Below are 16,324 nucleotides of genomic sequence, written 5' to 3'. Positions count from 1 at the left end.
TAGACTTTGCCATCTCCAGTGGAGTCAAGCTCATGTCTCTTTCCTGGGAGGGAAGCATCTTTTCTTGATTAAAATTGGCAGGTCATTTCCTTTCCTATTTACTCTGTTATTTTTGCTCATGTGGGTGTTGCAATATGCAAGGTGAGGCTCAGAACTGTCAAACCATTTAATAGAACCATTACTATATTTTTGGATAACATATTATTTTTGATTTACTGTTCCTCAGAAGACAGGAAATGGAGCTACTTGATTTCATATTTTAACCAAAGCCATCCTAGAAGTTTAATGAAAAAAAATTTCCCCTGGCTTTTGAATTAAAGGGCCATGGTGAAAGATATAGCTTAGCAATTTTGACTTAGAAAAATAACATACTAGAACCATTAAAATATGTTTAAACATTTTTTTAAGCACCAGGTTTTTTGTTTTTTTTTTTTCCAGAGAAGAAAGTAAGCTGGCCCGGTTTTCTTGGTCTTTGGTTGATGTTGCTAACTGTGAAAATAAAGAAGGTTTCCAAGGACTTGGGATTTTTTCCCACTGTGGAACTTAATTTAATTTTTCTTTTATATTAAAGGCCTGAAACAATTGTAATATTAAAGAAAAAACGTGCAATATAAGCAAGGTAATTTAGTACAAATAATAAGAGAAAATTGTTAAGTAAAAGACAGAGGGTCTAGTTCTGATTTCACTTTCACTATTGTAAATAAGGAATAACTCCAGTATAAGGCCAGCATCAGTGGAGTTATACGAAGGTAAGACTAATATCAGAAAAGAATTAAGCCTGCAGAAGAAAATTGTCTTCATAGATACCTATGTATTAGAATCAGGAGCAGTTGCATGTGCCTATCTGAGCGCAGAGTTGCTCCATAATGCTTTTGGATATTGTAAAGATAAACATACTAGAATTGCAAAGCAAAGCATTCTTCTCAGAGATGGACCCACGCTGAAATGTTTGAGAATCTTGATATTCAAGTGGAGGTATTCGGCTGCAACATTTATCTACATTCTTTTTTGATTCTACAGAGAAAGTCACTCCTGCAGCTGCTAATAGATTTTGTTATAAAGATGTATTAGATTTTTTTAAAATAACAATAGTAATTTCCAATTAAATTATAATTATTATAGCTGTTTGCTTAATAAAGCATGTCAGATACTATGAAAGTATGGAAGGGGTTAAGTATGGGCCCATCTTTAGTACATAAGAAGAAAGGTGATTTTGCTGTTCATGTCAAAGCTGTCTGCCCATAGGGTAAAATTCTGACTCTATTGAAGTGAATGGGAGTTTTGCCATTTACTTCATTGAGACCAGGATTTCACCCATAAACATTTGTGGCTAAAATGGTACCTGTTTTGCTTCTCTCTTGGACTGTTCCTAAATTAATTTCTCCATCTAGATGCAAACTTGTTCAACAACAGAGAAAATGTGTTACTAGATTAACATAGCAGAAGAGATTGATTTCACACATCATGGTCTTATTTTTGTGGTTGTCAGTAAGGTTTCAGCAGTTTGTCAGTAAACACACCCTTCAAAGTCTGCTCTCTGTCAAACGTTTTGTAATCCATTTAATTGGCACCATGCTTTCCCTAACCTTATCGGTATTGCCATTAACTTCTGGCTCTATTTCCTGGATTTTGAGAGCCGAATAATGTTTTAAGTCTTACTCTGAAGACACAACCTGCCCAGTGATGAGAAATTTGATGAGCTAGCTATTCAAATACTGGAACTTCTGGTATGAGTATTGAAAAGGGGACATTGAGCAAACAGTAAAATGAAAAAGTAAAACAATTTCATAAATAACAAGGATATGATTAGCTGATATCAGTTTAGATTGAATATCATGGGCTTTCTTGACCCACTAATAATGGTGTACAAAAAGCAAAGAACATTAAAACTCTTTGGAAACCAGCCCGTCAGTGATTTCATACACTTCACAAAACTGTTGTCCAAAGTGTAAAAATATCCTGCTCTTAATTCTGCAATTGAAAAATTATTTCCCTTTGATAAGACTATTGTCTACTGATCCAATGGCAAGGCATATTTGAAGATACATGGCAACTAATCTTAGCCTTCCTGAGGAAATTCAGGATAGACTTTTTACTGTGAAGACAGGCAAAACTGGTGATTTTGACTTAACAGTACAAAATAATCCTGGGTGGTTTGAGGTTAGGTTCCATTTTATCTGGATTGCCAAGGATCAGGGAGGGTGTGAATTGTATAAATGGTAGCAGTTATGGCCCATCTTTACTCCTTCCTCCATTATGACACCTAGATAATACAGTGATTGGCGCTGTGTGAATATGATAAATGGATGGATAAAGATGGGTGGATTGATTTTTTTTGTTTTTGGTAATAGATTATGATTTTTTGAGACTCTCAAACACTCCATAGTCCTGTTAGCTCTTTCAGAGTATTTGTGTGTTGCTCTGGTGTAGAGCCAGTTTAACAAATCAGTGTTACATAATAGAGTAAGAATACATTTGTGGAGCCCAGTACACCAGGTAGAGATTATCTGACAGCATAAAGCCCCTTTGCACCTCCACTCCGTGCTATTAAAAGACTGATAATCAAGTTTGGGCCTACAGTTGTGGTGGGTGAATCGTAGCTAGATGCCCTGACATGAAATTTATTACCAGACATGTACACATAATGTGGAAAAGGAGTGAAAAGGGAGGAAAAGATAACACTAGAGTTTCACAAGCCTTTCAGTTTATTTTACAAGAAAGCATTCGATGCAGTTAATCCCTGTAACCTGCATTTACATTAACACTTGCACCTCACACGTTGCTGCTAAGAACTTTTGGCAGCTCGTGGGCCCTGATTGTAGAGGTAATGCTACACTTGTCTCCTTTGCTCTCACTCAAGTATCTCTGGAACTAGAGAGGGGCACTCTGTGAAGTTTCTACTTGTGCACGTATGCATTCGTCTTGGCAGAGCTTCAAAAAACATTTGCTTTATTATTCATATGTCTGCTCATAGCGGCAGGAATTGTTTAGCTTCTTGCTTTCAGAATAAGAGCTGACACTAATAAAGAATAGATCTCTCATTATCGTTCTCTAGCTCAATGGGGAAAACCTGGAGGAGTCTCTGACAGTCCTCCCTCTACCATATTATATTTGCATTTGGTAATAAAAGTCCCATAATGATTATCCAGGTATTTACATGGCCCTAGCAAAAGTTATTGAAGTCAGTGGGGGATTAGCAGAGTAGAAGCTGGGTTAGGGCCTCCAGATTTGGCCCCATAAGGCAATATAAGAACATTCTGAAAAGAAAAGTTTTAAAAAAAGAGAGCCAAAACTTGCTATTTCCTATACAGTTAGGGAAGCTGGCAACATGGATGCGATGCATAAATCCGAATACAGGGGAACTTCCCCCGCCTCGCTGCATTTTCTCAAAGGGCCTTTATAGGCCTTCCTTAAAAAAACAAACTAAATGGCTGGAGAAGCCATATTAATCCAAAGGCCCATTAAAAAGCTGAAATATTTGGTCATCCTTCCTATAGGTTCAACCCGGGATTCATCCATCGTTCAAGTGCATGTGTCGCACAAGAGCCACGTTCCCATTCTGTAGAGGTCCATTGCAGTGTTGATGGTTTTCTAATGCCAGGAATCTGCTCTGCAGTCAGGCAAAGAGATAAATCAAAGCTGTATGCACCGATGAAATTCAGGAGCCAGAAGTCACCATTACAGCCCATATAAATCCCTGAATGCCATCCCCTGTGCTTTTGTCCATGCTATTAGAGTTCAAAATTATCTGCCCCTCTTTGCTGATGTATGGATTAACTGGCTCCCCAAGTGTTTACTAACGGTTATCACCCAGTACTTTGGACGTTATCAGAGGAAGGGACGCCTGCCGCGGGGCTTGGTCTCTCACCCTTTCTATTACCACCTGTCATTGGCAGAGAGTGTGCTGTGAAGCTGTACAGTCACAGTGTACAAGTGTAGATAGTTTCTGACGGCTGATCAAAGGGGAGAACCAAAGGCCTGATAACAAGGACGTGTTTCATGTACTTTTAACTTTGAGAAACATTGGCATTTGCATTTTTTCCCCTTCGTAGGCTGGCAGAAACCAGGCACAATAAATGCGGCATATTCGGTTTCCTAATAGTTGAGTAAATGGTATGTGTTTGAAGCAACGAAGCATAACTGTAATCAAGTGGGAATGATTTAAAGTAAGCCTTCACAGAAGACTTGCTGTATAATAAAGTAGAATCATTTTAATTTGTACTTTGAAGTGATCTTGGATTCAGAATCTAATCTTTGCATTCAGCAGAACATCATGTACTATTTTGAATTAGGAAACAACTTCAAGTTAAGGAATTAGTTTAAGTTTCTGGAGACTGTATCATTGCACTCTGTCACAACAGCCAGCATCTCCACTATTGCATCACTGATGAAAGGGGTGCTGTTTAGGTCTATTTGGCCTAAAATGTCATTTTTGTAGAAACGCACTCACACAGAAAGTTAGATCAATAGAAGCGCTTTTTTATTCCGCTGGAAACATTTTTTAAAAATAAAATTAACATTACACTCCACCCTCCAAAGCTGTGTTCAAAGCCCAAACAGCACAATATTGTGCTGGTGCATGAGAACATGAAAATGAAATTGACTAGAAATTTTGACTGTTAGCAAAAAGGAAACAACTAGTCTATTTTCATTGTCCAAGATAAGAGGAATGCAAAAAGTTCAACAAATACCTAGTAAAAGACAAATCCGATTTTTTAAAAAATTTCATTTTTAATGGTCTAAGATGTTATTAGTGACATAGACACAGATTTTTAAAAAAATAAATTCTCTCACTTATGCTGGCTTTACACCAGTGTAATTACATTCAGTTCATAGGAGTTCCTCCTGTGTTACACTAGTGTGAGAAGAGAATCAGGCCCATGATTTTTAACCTGACAGTTTTGCTTTCAAATGATCAAAAAAGGCTACTAGTTTAGGCTGTAGCTACCTGTTTCTGCTACGCATTGTGTATTTTAACCTCACTATTTTAATTAATGTGCCAAAATCTGTCTTTCAGATACATTGTGAACTCAGATTCCAAACAGTTCGTCTTTTTCTGTGAATTATTGCAATGTTAACATATTATGGGTATGGACATAGATTAGTTCTGGTGTCTACACTAGTCAACAAGCATTTCCCATTTGTTTGTTTAAAGGTGCCTTTGATCGGAGCGTGACCCTGCTGGAAGTCTGTGGAAGTTGGCCTGAGAGCTTTGGTCTCCGTCACATGTCTTCCATCGAGCACACCGAAGAGGGCCTTCGGGAACGGCTGGCTGATGCAATGTCTGAGTCACCCAGCAGGGACATAGTGGGATCAGGAACAGGTACAAAGAAGAAGTGTGATCAGAGATCACATACATCTCACCCAATGGTGATTTTTTTTTAACTCGTTAAAATTTTGCTTCCCTTTTTCTCAGCAAATGACACCTCTCAGATTACATGGCTTTTGCGAGAGTCTTCCCCAACCATGGGAGCAGTCTTTAATAGGAAGAAAATATTGGCAGATCACATAAGTACAGAATCTTGCAATCCTCAAAATGTCTTTAAGAGAAATGTTTACATTTTAGGCTTTTTTTTTCTGTATTGCTCTGGTGACGTGGGCCCAAAGAGTTGAGCCCCCCTAGCATCAGATGCTTTCTGCAAACTGCTGTTTGTGCAGACAATGATCAAATTAGATTCTGTCTGTGTCATTATCTGTTCTCAGTAAAGCCACTATATAGTGCTGGTTCTGTAATCCAAATTAATCCATCTTCATCACTGGCCATTATATTGATAAATTATACAGTGTATTTACATAAATGGAATGGCACTTCAGAGATTACACTGCTCACAGCGGCCCTAGAGACAGGAATCGCTCAGAAATGCGAGCGCTAAGAGTAATTGTGGGTTTTACTTCTCTGGTTAATTCTGAATTGTTTTAAAAATACCCTCTAGTAAAAGGACATATCTGACTATGATCTGTGCACTATTCATGTTGTGACCAGCAGCGAATATCAGTGGTAGCTTCTAATATCAGGTGCCCACTCATTTGTCACCATGTCCTCATTTTGGCGAGATGCCTGGGAAGAAAAAAAGAACGAGCTATAACAGTAACATCTGAACATGCCAACATATTGGCATTATGTAAGGCCTTGTATATTAGAAACTGACTTTTCTCTTTCTGCTGTGTCCCCCAGGTATTCCTGAGGGTTCCCCATTCCACTAACCTCCCATTAGTCCCCTGTTGTTATTGATCCAGCTGTAGAGGACTGAATAAGACTCCCATCAGTGCTGGCCCTTAATTTGCAGTGGAGTTACTGTTGAGCAACACAAGATACTCCCACCTTTGTCATAGGGCTGCCAGTCCCTGCTGTCTCAAGGAAGAGGAGCCTGGGAATGGAAAACCTGGGGCTTGCACATGTCACGTCAAATAAATATAACTTGGCTTTCTTGGTCCAGAAGCAACCTTTACATCCCACACTGGTAATCTTTGACCTGTTTGGAACCTCTCGGACTTTATACATCGTTGCTGGATGACGATGGAATTAAGTGATGGTTTAAGATTGGCAGTTGGCAGAAAGTGATGATCTAAGCACTTGATCTGGGTTCCAGTTCCAGCTCTTGTACTTATTCCTGTTGCTGCCTTGGGCAAGTTACGTAACATCCCTTTGGCTCAATTCCCTCCTCTGTAAGATAAGGATAACGATACCTCATAGGATTGCTATGGAGCTTAATCCTCTAACAGTTTCAAAGTGCTATAAAAATGGAAAATGCTCTACAAGTGCTTTATTTATTTTGGTACGTATTGATACCAGCTATAATGCACTTTGGAGGGGCATCGTCCATATAAAGCTACGGGCTACCTCCCCCCCCCCCCCCCAACCTGTGCATTTTACAGCCTTCTCAAAGGGTCGTGGAGTTTGTAGGATGATACTTGCTGTGATAGCTAAAGCAATTTGGAGATGCTAGGTTAAGGTGACTAGTGACACTGCAGTTCGTGGGAGCTGGCTCTTATCCTTCAGCTAGACCTTATATGGGCCTTAAATACCCTTACAAATATTGGGCCAGATGCTACTGCATGGCTGCTTTGCACCACTAGTGAAATGTGGCCCTAAAGTTGCTTTAAGTAGCCCAAGGAAGTTCCATCACCGTTTAAGAAGGAGCCTCTTGTGATGTTCAGCTAACTTAGGGACTCTTACCTCACTCAATCTTCCTGCTGCCAGCAGAGCAGGGAAAAGGAGGAATGGCCAGAGAAAATGGGGCACCCTGGCACTATACTAATCCCCAGCTGTGTTTTCACTGCCCTGTGGCTGCCACAGCCTAGTAACATTTAGAATATTACTCAAGCTGCAGCCAGACCAAGGGAGTCAAGAGGAGAGTTTCAAGCACACACCTCCTTGTCCTGCACACTTTCCAGCTCAGTCACATGACAGAATCTGGCCTATTAGCTTTAACAGGAGCTGCAAGAGCTCTGGATCCAGTACCTGGAAAGAGTTAAAAAAAAAAAAAGGCTTCTAATATTAGGAAACTTCCATTCTGGAAAGAGGATTGCTTTGTTGTTATGGGTAGTTCACCCAAGGAAGTTGGACTTTCCCCTTCAGAAGCTGTCTGTTCTTCAAATATTTGTAAGTGCACCCAGAGACTCTGGTTGCTGCAGATTATAAATCAAAAAATAAGAAAGAAACCTAGTGCTAGATTTTCCTTTCAGTTTCACAAGTGCAACCTCACTAATTGCACTGGGCATCAGTTTTATTGGGGGTTAAACTGACATAACAAAGATGAAATTTAGGCCACAGTATTTAGCATATAGGAGGCTTATAAGGGTGAAAACAAAGGAGAACAATTTTCAGAGGGAAGCCATTCAATTAAGTCTTCCAAAAAGACCGTTCTCCTCTTTTCTCCCCAGGCATATACATCTTTCCTATGGATAAACTTTGTACAGTGTAAGATATATACCATGCAAAAGCATGAATTCTAGGTATCCTAGCGTAGTAGCAGGTAACACTGGCATTACCTCAACTCACCTGTGAGTTACATGCACATTAGCCCTCAACCATGTTGTTGTTTGTTGTTATGCATAGGGCTCTGTCTAGTCAGTACCACATTTTCTTCTCAGGAACTGGGTTTCGAGGCTCAAATCCTGGCAAATGTTGGTTTCATACAGGAGATAAAACTGATTCCTAAGGCTCTGAACTCCTATGTGCACCTCACCCCCACATTCCCACCCCATCTCAACTCTTGAACTCAGCTTTCCCCTTTCATGAGATCCACATTATCAAATGGCCTTACAAAGTGTGCTGCCCTACTGTGTTGAGATGTGGAAGATCCTCTTGCCCAGGGAATCAACCCGCATCAGTAACATGGGGTAGTTTTTCTCAGACAGACTGGCAACCAGCCATTTGCCAAGCAGCTGCGTATCACGTTAAAGGGCTAGCAGCTATATACTGGTTAGGAAATTGAAAAAGATAAATTGATGATATATCACTCCAGATCAAACAAAGGAGTGTCCTTGTTGGCTCCTAGTAAGTAGGATTATTTTAACCCCCCAAAAAAACTAGCCACATCTTGACAGTCTTTGGCTGAATTAGCCATTTGTCTCTTTTATAAAAACACACAAACTTTTAGCATGGCCCTTGCTTCTTAGAATTCCTGTCGGCCCTGTCAGTCTGATGAAATGATAGCAAAGACATCTGTGCTGAGGAACACCATAAATTTGCTTCCCCCTCCCATTAGTTTCTATATTGCTACTGACTCCAAATACAGTATTTATAGTGCCGTGTTGGACCCAAAATTATAGAATTTATAATCCCCATCTCTAATTATCCTAAAAGTGACTTATTTTGACTTAAAGTGATGGCTGGCTTTCATCCTTGTTTATGCTTCTTGAATACTTTGCAGACACAATGTTTAAAAACATTTTAAAGACATTTACTAAACCACAAAATTGTATGTGAACTGTGGCGCAAAAGAATGAAAACGACTAGCACTGAATTGAAACATATGCTCTATGCTCAGTTCTCAGTGTCTGGATGGACAGACGAAGAAATGGACAATGGAATGGACAGGGAGACATTATCAAGGGCTCAGTTGGCTCTGACATGCTCTTAATGGCAAGAGATAAATAGATTCTTTTAATGCCTTAACAGTTAGGACATAGTTGGCATGGAGATTTGTATAGTAAGCAGGATTGATACCTATAATAGTACACTTGAAACACGTGCTCATAATCCAAAGGTCCATTTTTTGCAGTAGATATTAACTAATTCTTTGTTTCTTACCTGCTCTATTACTTGGAAATGCTGCCGTAGCAATGTATTATTTTGTCTCAAGTCTGACATATAAATTCCACCCTAGGTAACTCCCCTCCCACCCACCCACCCCAAAAATGTACTATAATCAGTAAGCAGAGGGGTAGCCGTGTTAGTCTGGTTCTGTAAAAAGCAACAGAGGGTCCTGTGGCACCTTTAAGACTAACAGATGTATTGGAGCATAAGCTTTCGTGGGTGCATGCATACGAAGAAGTGGGCATTCACCCACGAAAGTTTATGCTCCACTACATCTGTTAGTCTTAAAGGTGCCACAGGACTCTCTGTTGCTATAATCAGTAAGTGCATTAATTGATGCAGGCTTCCCAAATGTACATTTCTTAAGCTTCCAGGTCTTTTTGATCATCTCTAGACTTAAAACAGGAATTTAGTCCACAATATGGGATGAGAGACTTGCAATGTGCTTAAAAATAAGCGGTCTGAAGTGTAACCAGGGAAGAGTATTTCTGCTGTGCAGTTTCACACTTCTGTATGGTGTTAGAGGTAAATATGCTAAGTACCGTAGGGGACAGATTCGGCCCCCCTCCTCTGTAAGTGTAGTGGGTCTCAGAAGCAAAGAACCCAGGGCAGTTTGATTCTGTGGAGGGCAAGATCTGGACAACACCACACAACAAACGTGCCCCATGCATACAGTGGAACCCAGCTCTATAGGAGCTCCGTCCACTTCCCTGAGCAGCTGAGTTAAGGGATGTGAGGAGCATGGTGAGGCCAGTGGATCTGCCACGATGCCATTGGCCATTCAATCTCATGGAGCAATGGGAACTACTGCAACCTCAGGGCAGCAGTAGTGGCCATGGTTGGCTCTGCTGCAGCTTTGCAGCAAAGGGGGAGGCAGGGAATTGCAACTCTGCCCCCCTGGGTGGGCTTGGGGAGAGGTTTAACCCATAGGCTGAGTTGCCTCTGCCCTATTGACTTCAGCGTGCCTTCGCAGCATAAGAATAATTCTCAACGATTTTGCAGGCTTACTATTATTTCTAGAAAGCACATAGATAATGCAGCGATAGATACTTTCAACAGATTTAATTCATTAAATAGTCTAGAAGGGAGAAACTTGTCTGCAAAGAATAAGTCACCAATCACCTGTAAACCCCCACCCCCCCCCACACACACACAAACAACACAAGCGTATTTCATGCTGTTTGGGATATTTTCTTAGCATAGAGTAAGGGAATCTGCTTCAGTCTGCTTTACATTGATAGACTTGATGCTGGCACAACCAGTGCCTCCGTCAAATGCAGTACTATGAGCGTAATGCCACTGAAGTCAATGGGACTTCGTAAGTGTGGAATCTGACTCACTCTCCTCAGATGATTCTAAGTTCATACTGGAGTGCTCGTCTGCTAAATCTTCCCCATTACTGTTTGTATTTCAGCCTCGGTGTTATATTGCTGGCTCATATCTACTTTATTTTGCAAATAATACCAAAACACACATTATTTGGCAATCTTGGGATCCTTCCGTTGTTATATATTTGTAAGATTTTGTAAGGATGTGTGCCTTCTTACTGATCATAAAATATAGAGCCTTGCATTAGTTCAGTTTGCATCCTAAATCATGCAGCAAAATAATAATCTGTTTCTCTAAATTAATTTGGATCATGTGTCAAGAGCAGGGAGGGGTTCAAGCTAAAATCATGTATTCAGACACTGCAGAAAAATCCCCAATTTTTGCAGCTTGGGCCCAACTCTAGCTATGAATTTTGCTCCCAGCAAACTTTTAGCATTGCCATTATCATGGTCAAAAAAACCAACAAGATTTGTATAGAACAGTAAGAACAGAATTTAAAGGGAAATATTTTAAGCCCATTGTAATGTGACTACAGCTGAGTTTCCATGAAAGCCAAGGTAATTTTTTTATTAGAGACCCCTGCAAAAATGCAAAATCTGTTAACTACCAACTTTGGAAGTTTAGGAACAGAAAAGGTCAAAAAGTCAAAGTTCCTCTGAGCCAATGGCTCAGCAAGTTGACATGGTTGAGGGAGAGCAGTTTCATAGCCAACGGTACACAAGAGAATGATGTGGCCAGCAGCACATCAGCCCGCCTCTGACTGCCTTAACACGATGGATCTGGTGCCCATTTTGCAGTTGGGTGAACTGAAGGTGGCCTTTCAGTGTGAGATCAAGCAAAGTTCTTCTGAACTTCAGGATTGGTATGAGAGAACTTTAGGAAAGCTCAGAATCTGAACTCACATCTAGAATCAAATGTTGCATCTGGTTACCATACTGTTACCCTGGGCTGAACCAAAATCCCAGACCTGAACACCTTCGAGCTTTGGGAGGGAAAGTTTTTGAAAACCTTATATGAATGTTATGGTTTGCGCCTATCTCTGAAGTTCACGAAAAGAAATAAAGGGCACAATGCATGCATATATTGACTTCAAAAAGATGTTCATCTGCCTAAAATTGAGGAGCGAATGAATCTCATTCCCATTGATTGTTGAATTCTGCCAATGCTGAACAACTTCTATGTAGAACAAATGGGTAAGGTCACAAGCTCTGTGTGTGGAGACTCAAAGATGAGTAGACACCTATCTTTGGATGTTTAGTCCAGGAATGGAGTTAGCCACGCACAGTGATTGTCAGAGCCTGAATTATAAATAGTTAAGAGACAACGTCCCTTCCTTCCTCTTCTTTCCTTTCCTTCTTCCTTTATTTTAACTAAAGGAATTTTGTTCTTTCTCTTCCCTGTCAATCTTTTCTCAGTTCCAACCTTGAACTGGGTGGTGGACAAAAATTCAACGTAATTGATTTGCCGTCTGAAGGGCATTTTAGGCACTCAGACATCTGCACAGATTCAATGCAAGGCAGCTTGCGCAGCAAACACACAGACACATAAAATGACATTTCTACTAAAAGGGGGCTTTGAACGCTTGGGGCATTCATCCCAGGCTCCGAGACCAAATTCTCCCCTTGGATAACTCCAAGAGCTCCAAACAATTTCTACATCACAAGATTCATCTGAATAAAGTCTCGATATTTTTTCAATATATAGGAGTCTTTCAGAGGTATATTTTTCAAAGCACAGCGTAGGAGAAGCACACATTTACCGTTGTTATTACATTAACAGATTCGCATTCCGTTATCTCTCACACGCTGTATGGTAATGTACGTTCTTCCAGGTCCATTATGAGCACTGTTCAGAGATATACATGTGTATCTCCCATCAGTCGTGACAGCCATCACACACCAATTTTCACCAGCTGAGGAACTGGTGTATCTTCCCACCAATCAATGGAGCTGTGCTGATTTACAGCGTCTGAGGGTTTGGCAGTGCGTGCCACATTTCCTGCATGCTGCACTGAAAATGTATCCAGACGTGTGGTGTTTAGTGTCGTCTGATAGCTTTTAAATTCCACCCTGTCATGGGTTTGATTTAACTTTCTGAAATTTCTTCAGCATAATTGTAGTCATTGCCCCCTCCCTGTAGTTTTCTTCTGTGTAGTGTCTGTGTATTCTTATCTCCATTCTAGCACACCCTGTGTCTGCTTTCAAGAGCTTTGTCTCTTCATGTGCCGCATATGTATGCCTATCTTAGCTGGTAAATTATATACATCCTGCTAAATACATTAGATACCCTAAAATTGGGTTCCCATTCGCTTCGTCCCTGGACAACTTCAAGTTGCACACAAGTGTGCATTTTATGTGACTGTCCATAAACTTTCCATTAGCAGACAACTCATACATGCAGTAGGGCCAACAAATGCGTTTTTAACTTAATAACTATTACCAAATCCTTGGAATGTTGGCTATTAGCCACTTTTAAACCTGCACTGTGAGGGAACAGCGAGGTTCTCCAGCCACATGCTGCCAAATCAGCCATTTCCCCTTTAAAGCTTCTGTTAGCTGCACAGAGCTTGACAAGGAGTGACTGTATCTTTCACTGAAGTTTCTTTTGGGCCATACATTATTTAGGGACGTTTTGAATGGAGACGATGATGCCGCTACTAAAAATATTTTTAGTGTGAATTTAGGTTCATTGCCATTTGTAGAAGAAGCTGCAAGTCTCGTGATGTTTCTAAAGGGTGTGTGCGTACCGAGAGACAACTCTGACTTTCTACCATTTGATAAGCTGGTCAATTGCATTTATTTATAATCAAATGTTGTTTTGGGAAAATCCTTTTTATTTTTTATTATTATTTAAAAACAAATTAAAGACATATTTTATTTTTGATACAGACACAGCCGTTGAAGTAGCAGTAAAAAACATCTCCACAGAGAGGCACATGGCTTTGAAATGTTTTGGTATGTAACATAACTGCATTGTTATCAGGTCTTAACTTTTGCACAGAGAATATTTCTTGTTGTTTTAAAAGCAAAACCACTGTCAGTTTTGAAAAGGTTTTCGGAAATGTCCAGTATTCACATAAGATGGTAACAAAGGGTAAAAAAAAAATTAAATGTTTTAATTCATTTAACAAGCAACATTGTTTTATCTCTCTTCTTAACCAAACAAGAGTTTCTTTGATTTTTTTTTTTAAGTCAAATTTAGGATTCTGCTGTTCAGAGCAGGGAGGTCACAAGGCCCTAATGCATTTAGCATTGACTGCCCTCTCTTGTAGTGCGTCTATTAGTCAGTAATTTGATTTGTACCTATTCATTTGCAGTCCCTGCAGGAGCTCTGAGCTGGCCCCAAGTATAATTGGTGCTGTCTCTATTTTTACATCATTAGATTAGCCCCGACTCCTGGCCACTTGTTGTCTGCGCTTGTCTGTCCATTTATACAACCTAATGTAACACAAAATTCATTACTGATCACATTACTTTCAACTCTGAAGCCAGCCTTGTGATAAACATTTTGTTAACCCTTTCTTGCCAGTGTGCCGGTTTAGAGGACAAATGCACTTTCTCTAGGCAGGAAAATCAATATAATAATAAAACAAAGTGGAATCACATTTCTAGATTTGTCATTCCTCCTGGAGAAAGAAATGGAAAAAATGTAGGAGGTGATTAAATGATTACCGTATCCATGCATCACCTGCTAGCATATGTGAAATGAGCCCAGCAACATCCTTCCTGTCATAATATGAAGAAGTGGCACGCTGTAGGGCCAGCACTTAATTTGAAACTTAATTTCTTACTCATTGTTCTCCAAGTGTTTTAGGTCTTCTGTGCAGACTATAATCAAGTTATGACATTATTGGAACTGGACATTTTCCTTCCATTGCTTTGTCTCAAAGCAGTTAGCAGGAAAACAATTGACTTTCTCCTTAGAGATTTGTTGTTGTTGTTCAAATGATTAAGTAGATTAATTCTCTTACCGCAGTACATTGGTGTTCCACATGAAATTCTGAACAACCCTTCTTTTTCGTGTGGCTTCGTTCATGTTTGTCTGTCCTATACACTCTTATCCTTTTAAAGCAGTAGCCTTTTGGATCACTGGGGCTTTTGCCATTGATTTCAATGGGAATGGGAGCAGGCCATTGGAGGGATTCGTTTGGGCCTGATCCTTCAAGGAGCTGAGCATCTTTTTGGCTTCTATGCTTGGGGGTGCTCAGTACCTTGCAGTGTCAATCCCTCAAGATGGCATTTGCTACTTAATGAAATATAGGTTGGTACCCGCAAAATCTATTGATTTTAACAAGTTTCTAAAGTCATTTTCTAATTGCATTGCGTGGTTTGGAGCACCGTCCATTTGGCTTTTTTACATGTTTATTCCTTTATTAAATCTTCCTTTTAAAAGACAAAGACAAAGCTCTAGAGAGTCTACTAGAGGGAACAATCCTGCACTGGCCAGGGGGTAGAAGACTGGGTAGCCTAGTAGGACTTCCCCATCTCTAACTCCAATAATTCTGTGGTTCTTTTTAGTGGCGCTTGCAGCTATTTGTATGTAGGCTGCAGCTTGGGGTCTGAGTATTTCTGGGTAGGGGTAAATGGCTCCCACCATCCAGCAGTTGAGACAGATTGATGTTTTGTTAGCCAAATCCTGCTCTGACTAGTGGTATGATAGCAGAGCGAGGATGAAGGCATGTGCACAGATCTGGCAGGCCAGGGCTGCATTCCGTGAGATGGGTACATGTGTACTTTGCAGGTTTCAACATCTCTGCATCCACCATCTGCTGGCTAGCGCCCGCCGCTGATAGCACCACGGCCCAATGCACTGGGGGTCAGAAGACCTGGGTTCCAATTTCAGCTGTGCTACAGACTTATTTTGGGCAAACAGCTGTGCCTCAGTGTCCCCATCTGCAGAATGGGGATAATAATACCCACTTAGTAAAGTCCTTTGAGCGCAATGGATGAAATGTGCTACGTAAGTGCTAGAGGACTGATTCACCACTCCAGTTTTACACCAGTGTAAATACACAGAACTCATTACATCAGCCTAAAACTGGAGTCCAGCAGTGAAGAATAAGGCTGAAAGTATTCATTGGTATTAACAGTAGCCAGCTTGGGGACAGAAGGTACAGGCTAGTGTGCTATCTTAGCACAGGCCTGTGCTTTATGGAGGGATCCTGCCCTCTTGCTTGAACAGTGTAAAGAAGATCCCAGAGCCCTCTCACCTACCTCCTTAGACACCAGCTCAAGGTATTTGAGCCTTAAAGGGCAAATCCCTTGCACAGATGCACGAAGTCCCCGGAGTAGCAGGACTGAATGTAGTTCTGCTGCATAGGGGGCAGGTCACAAAGAGGCCACACCAGGAGACTGTACATCCCCTCCAGGCTGCAGAGCACTGCTGCAGACTTAAGGGAAGGGTGATATTAGCAAGTGAGTCCAGATCACGCCGATCCCCTGGCCAAAGCCCTTGTGCAGTGAGTCTGTAGCAGGCCACCAGTGTTGTTATAGTCTGGCTGGTAGGAGAGGAAGGATGGTCCAGCAGTTAAGGTGGTACCTGCACTTCAGTTCCCTGCTCCACTTTGGGCAAGTCATTTAGTCCTTCTGGGTATGTCTACCGTGCAATTAAACCCCTGTGGCTGGCCCATGTCAGCTGACTCCGGGTCTCAGGCTGAGGGGCAGTTAAATTGCTGACCCCCAACTCTGGAACCCTCCCCCTCCCTCATGGGGTCCCAGAGCCCCGCCTCCAGCC

The 16,324-nt window shown here is 40.9% G+C and overlaps 1 protein-coding gene across 7 annotated transcripts in view; it reads left to right on the top strand.

The window, feature by feature from the left end:
• Positions 1–16,324, top strand: part of BCAS3 (BCAS3 microtubule associated cell migration factor) — a 483,012-nt gene that overhangs the window by 447,474 nt on the left and 19,214 nt on the right. For 3 of the 7 annotated variants that reach the window (XM_054008054.1, XM_054008052.1, XM_054008053.1), the window contains 2 exons: positions 5,156–5,323; positions 13,480–13,545. In XM_054008054.1, coding sequence (XP_053864029.1) covers positions 5,156–5,323; positions 13,480–13,545 — 234 coding nt within the window. Of the gene's footprint in view, positions 1–5,155; positions 5,371–13,479; positions 13,546–16,324 lie in introns of all 7 variants that reach the window. The other 4 variants (XM_054008056.1, XM_054008055.1, XM_054008058.1 and 1 more) reach the window with 3 other exon arrangements.

The sequence above is a fragment of the Malaclemys terrapin genome, chromosome 18, assembly GCF_027887155.1.
Source record: "Malaclemys terrapin pileata isolate rMalTer1 chromosome 18, rMalTer1.hap1, whole genome shotgun sequence".
In the NCBI taxonomy this organism is placed as follows: domain Eukaryota; kingdom Metazoa; phylum Chordata; order Testudines; family Emydidae; genus Malaclemys; species Malaclemys terrapin.
This window is presented reverse-complemented; position numbering and strand designations above follow the sequence as displayed.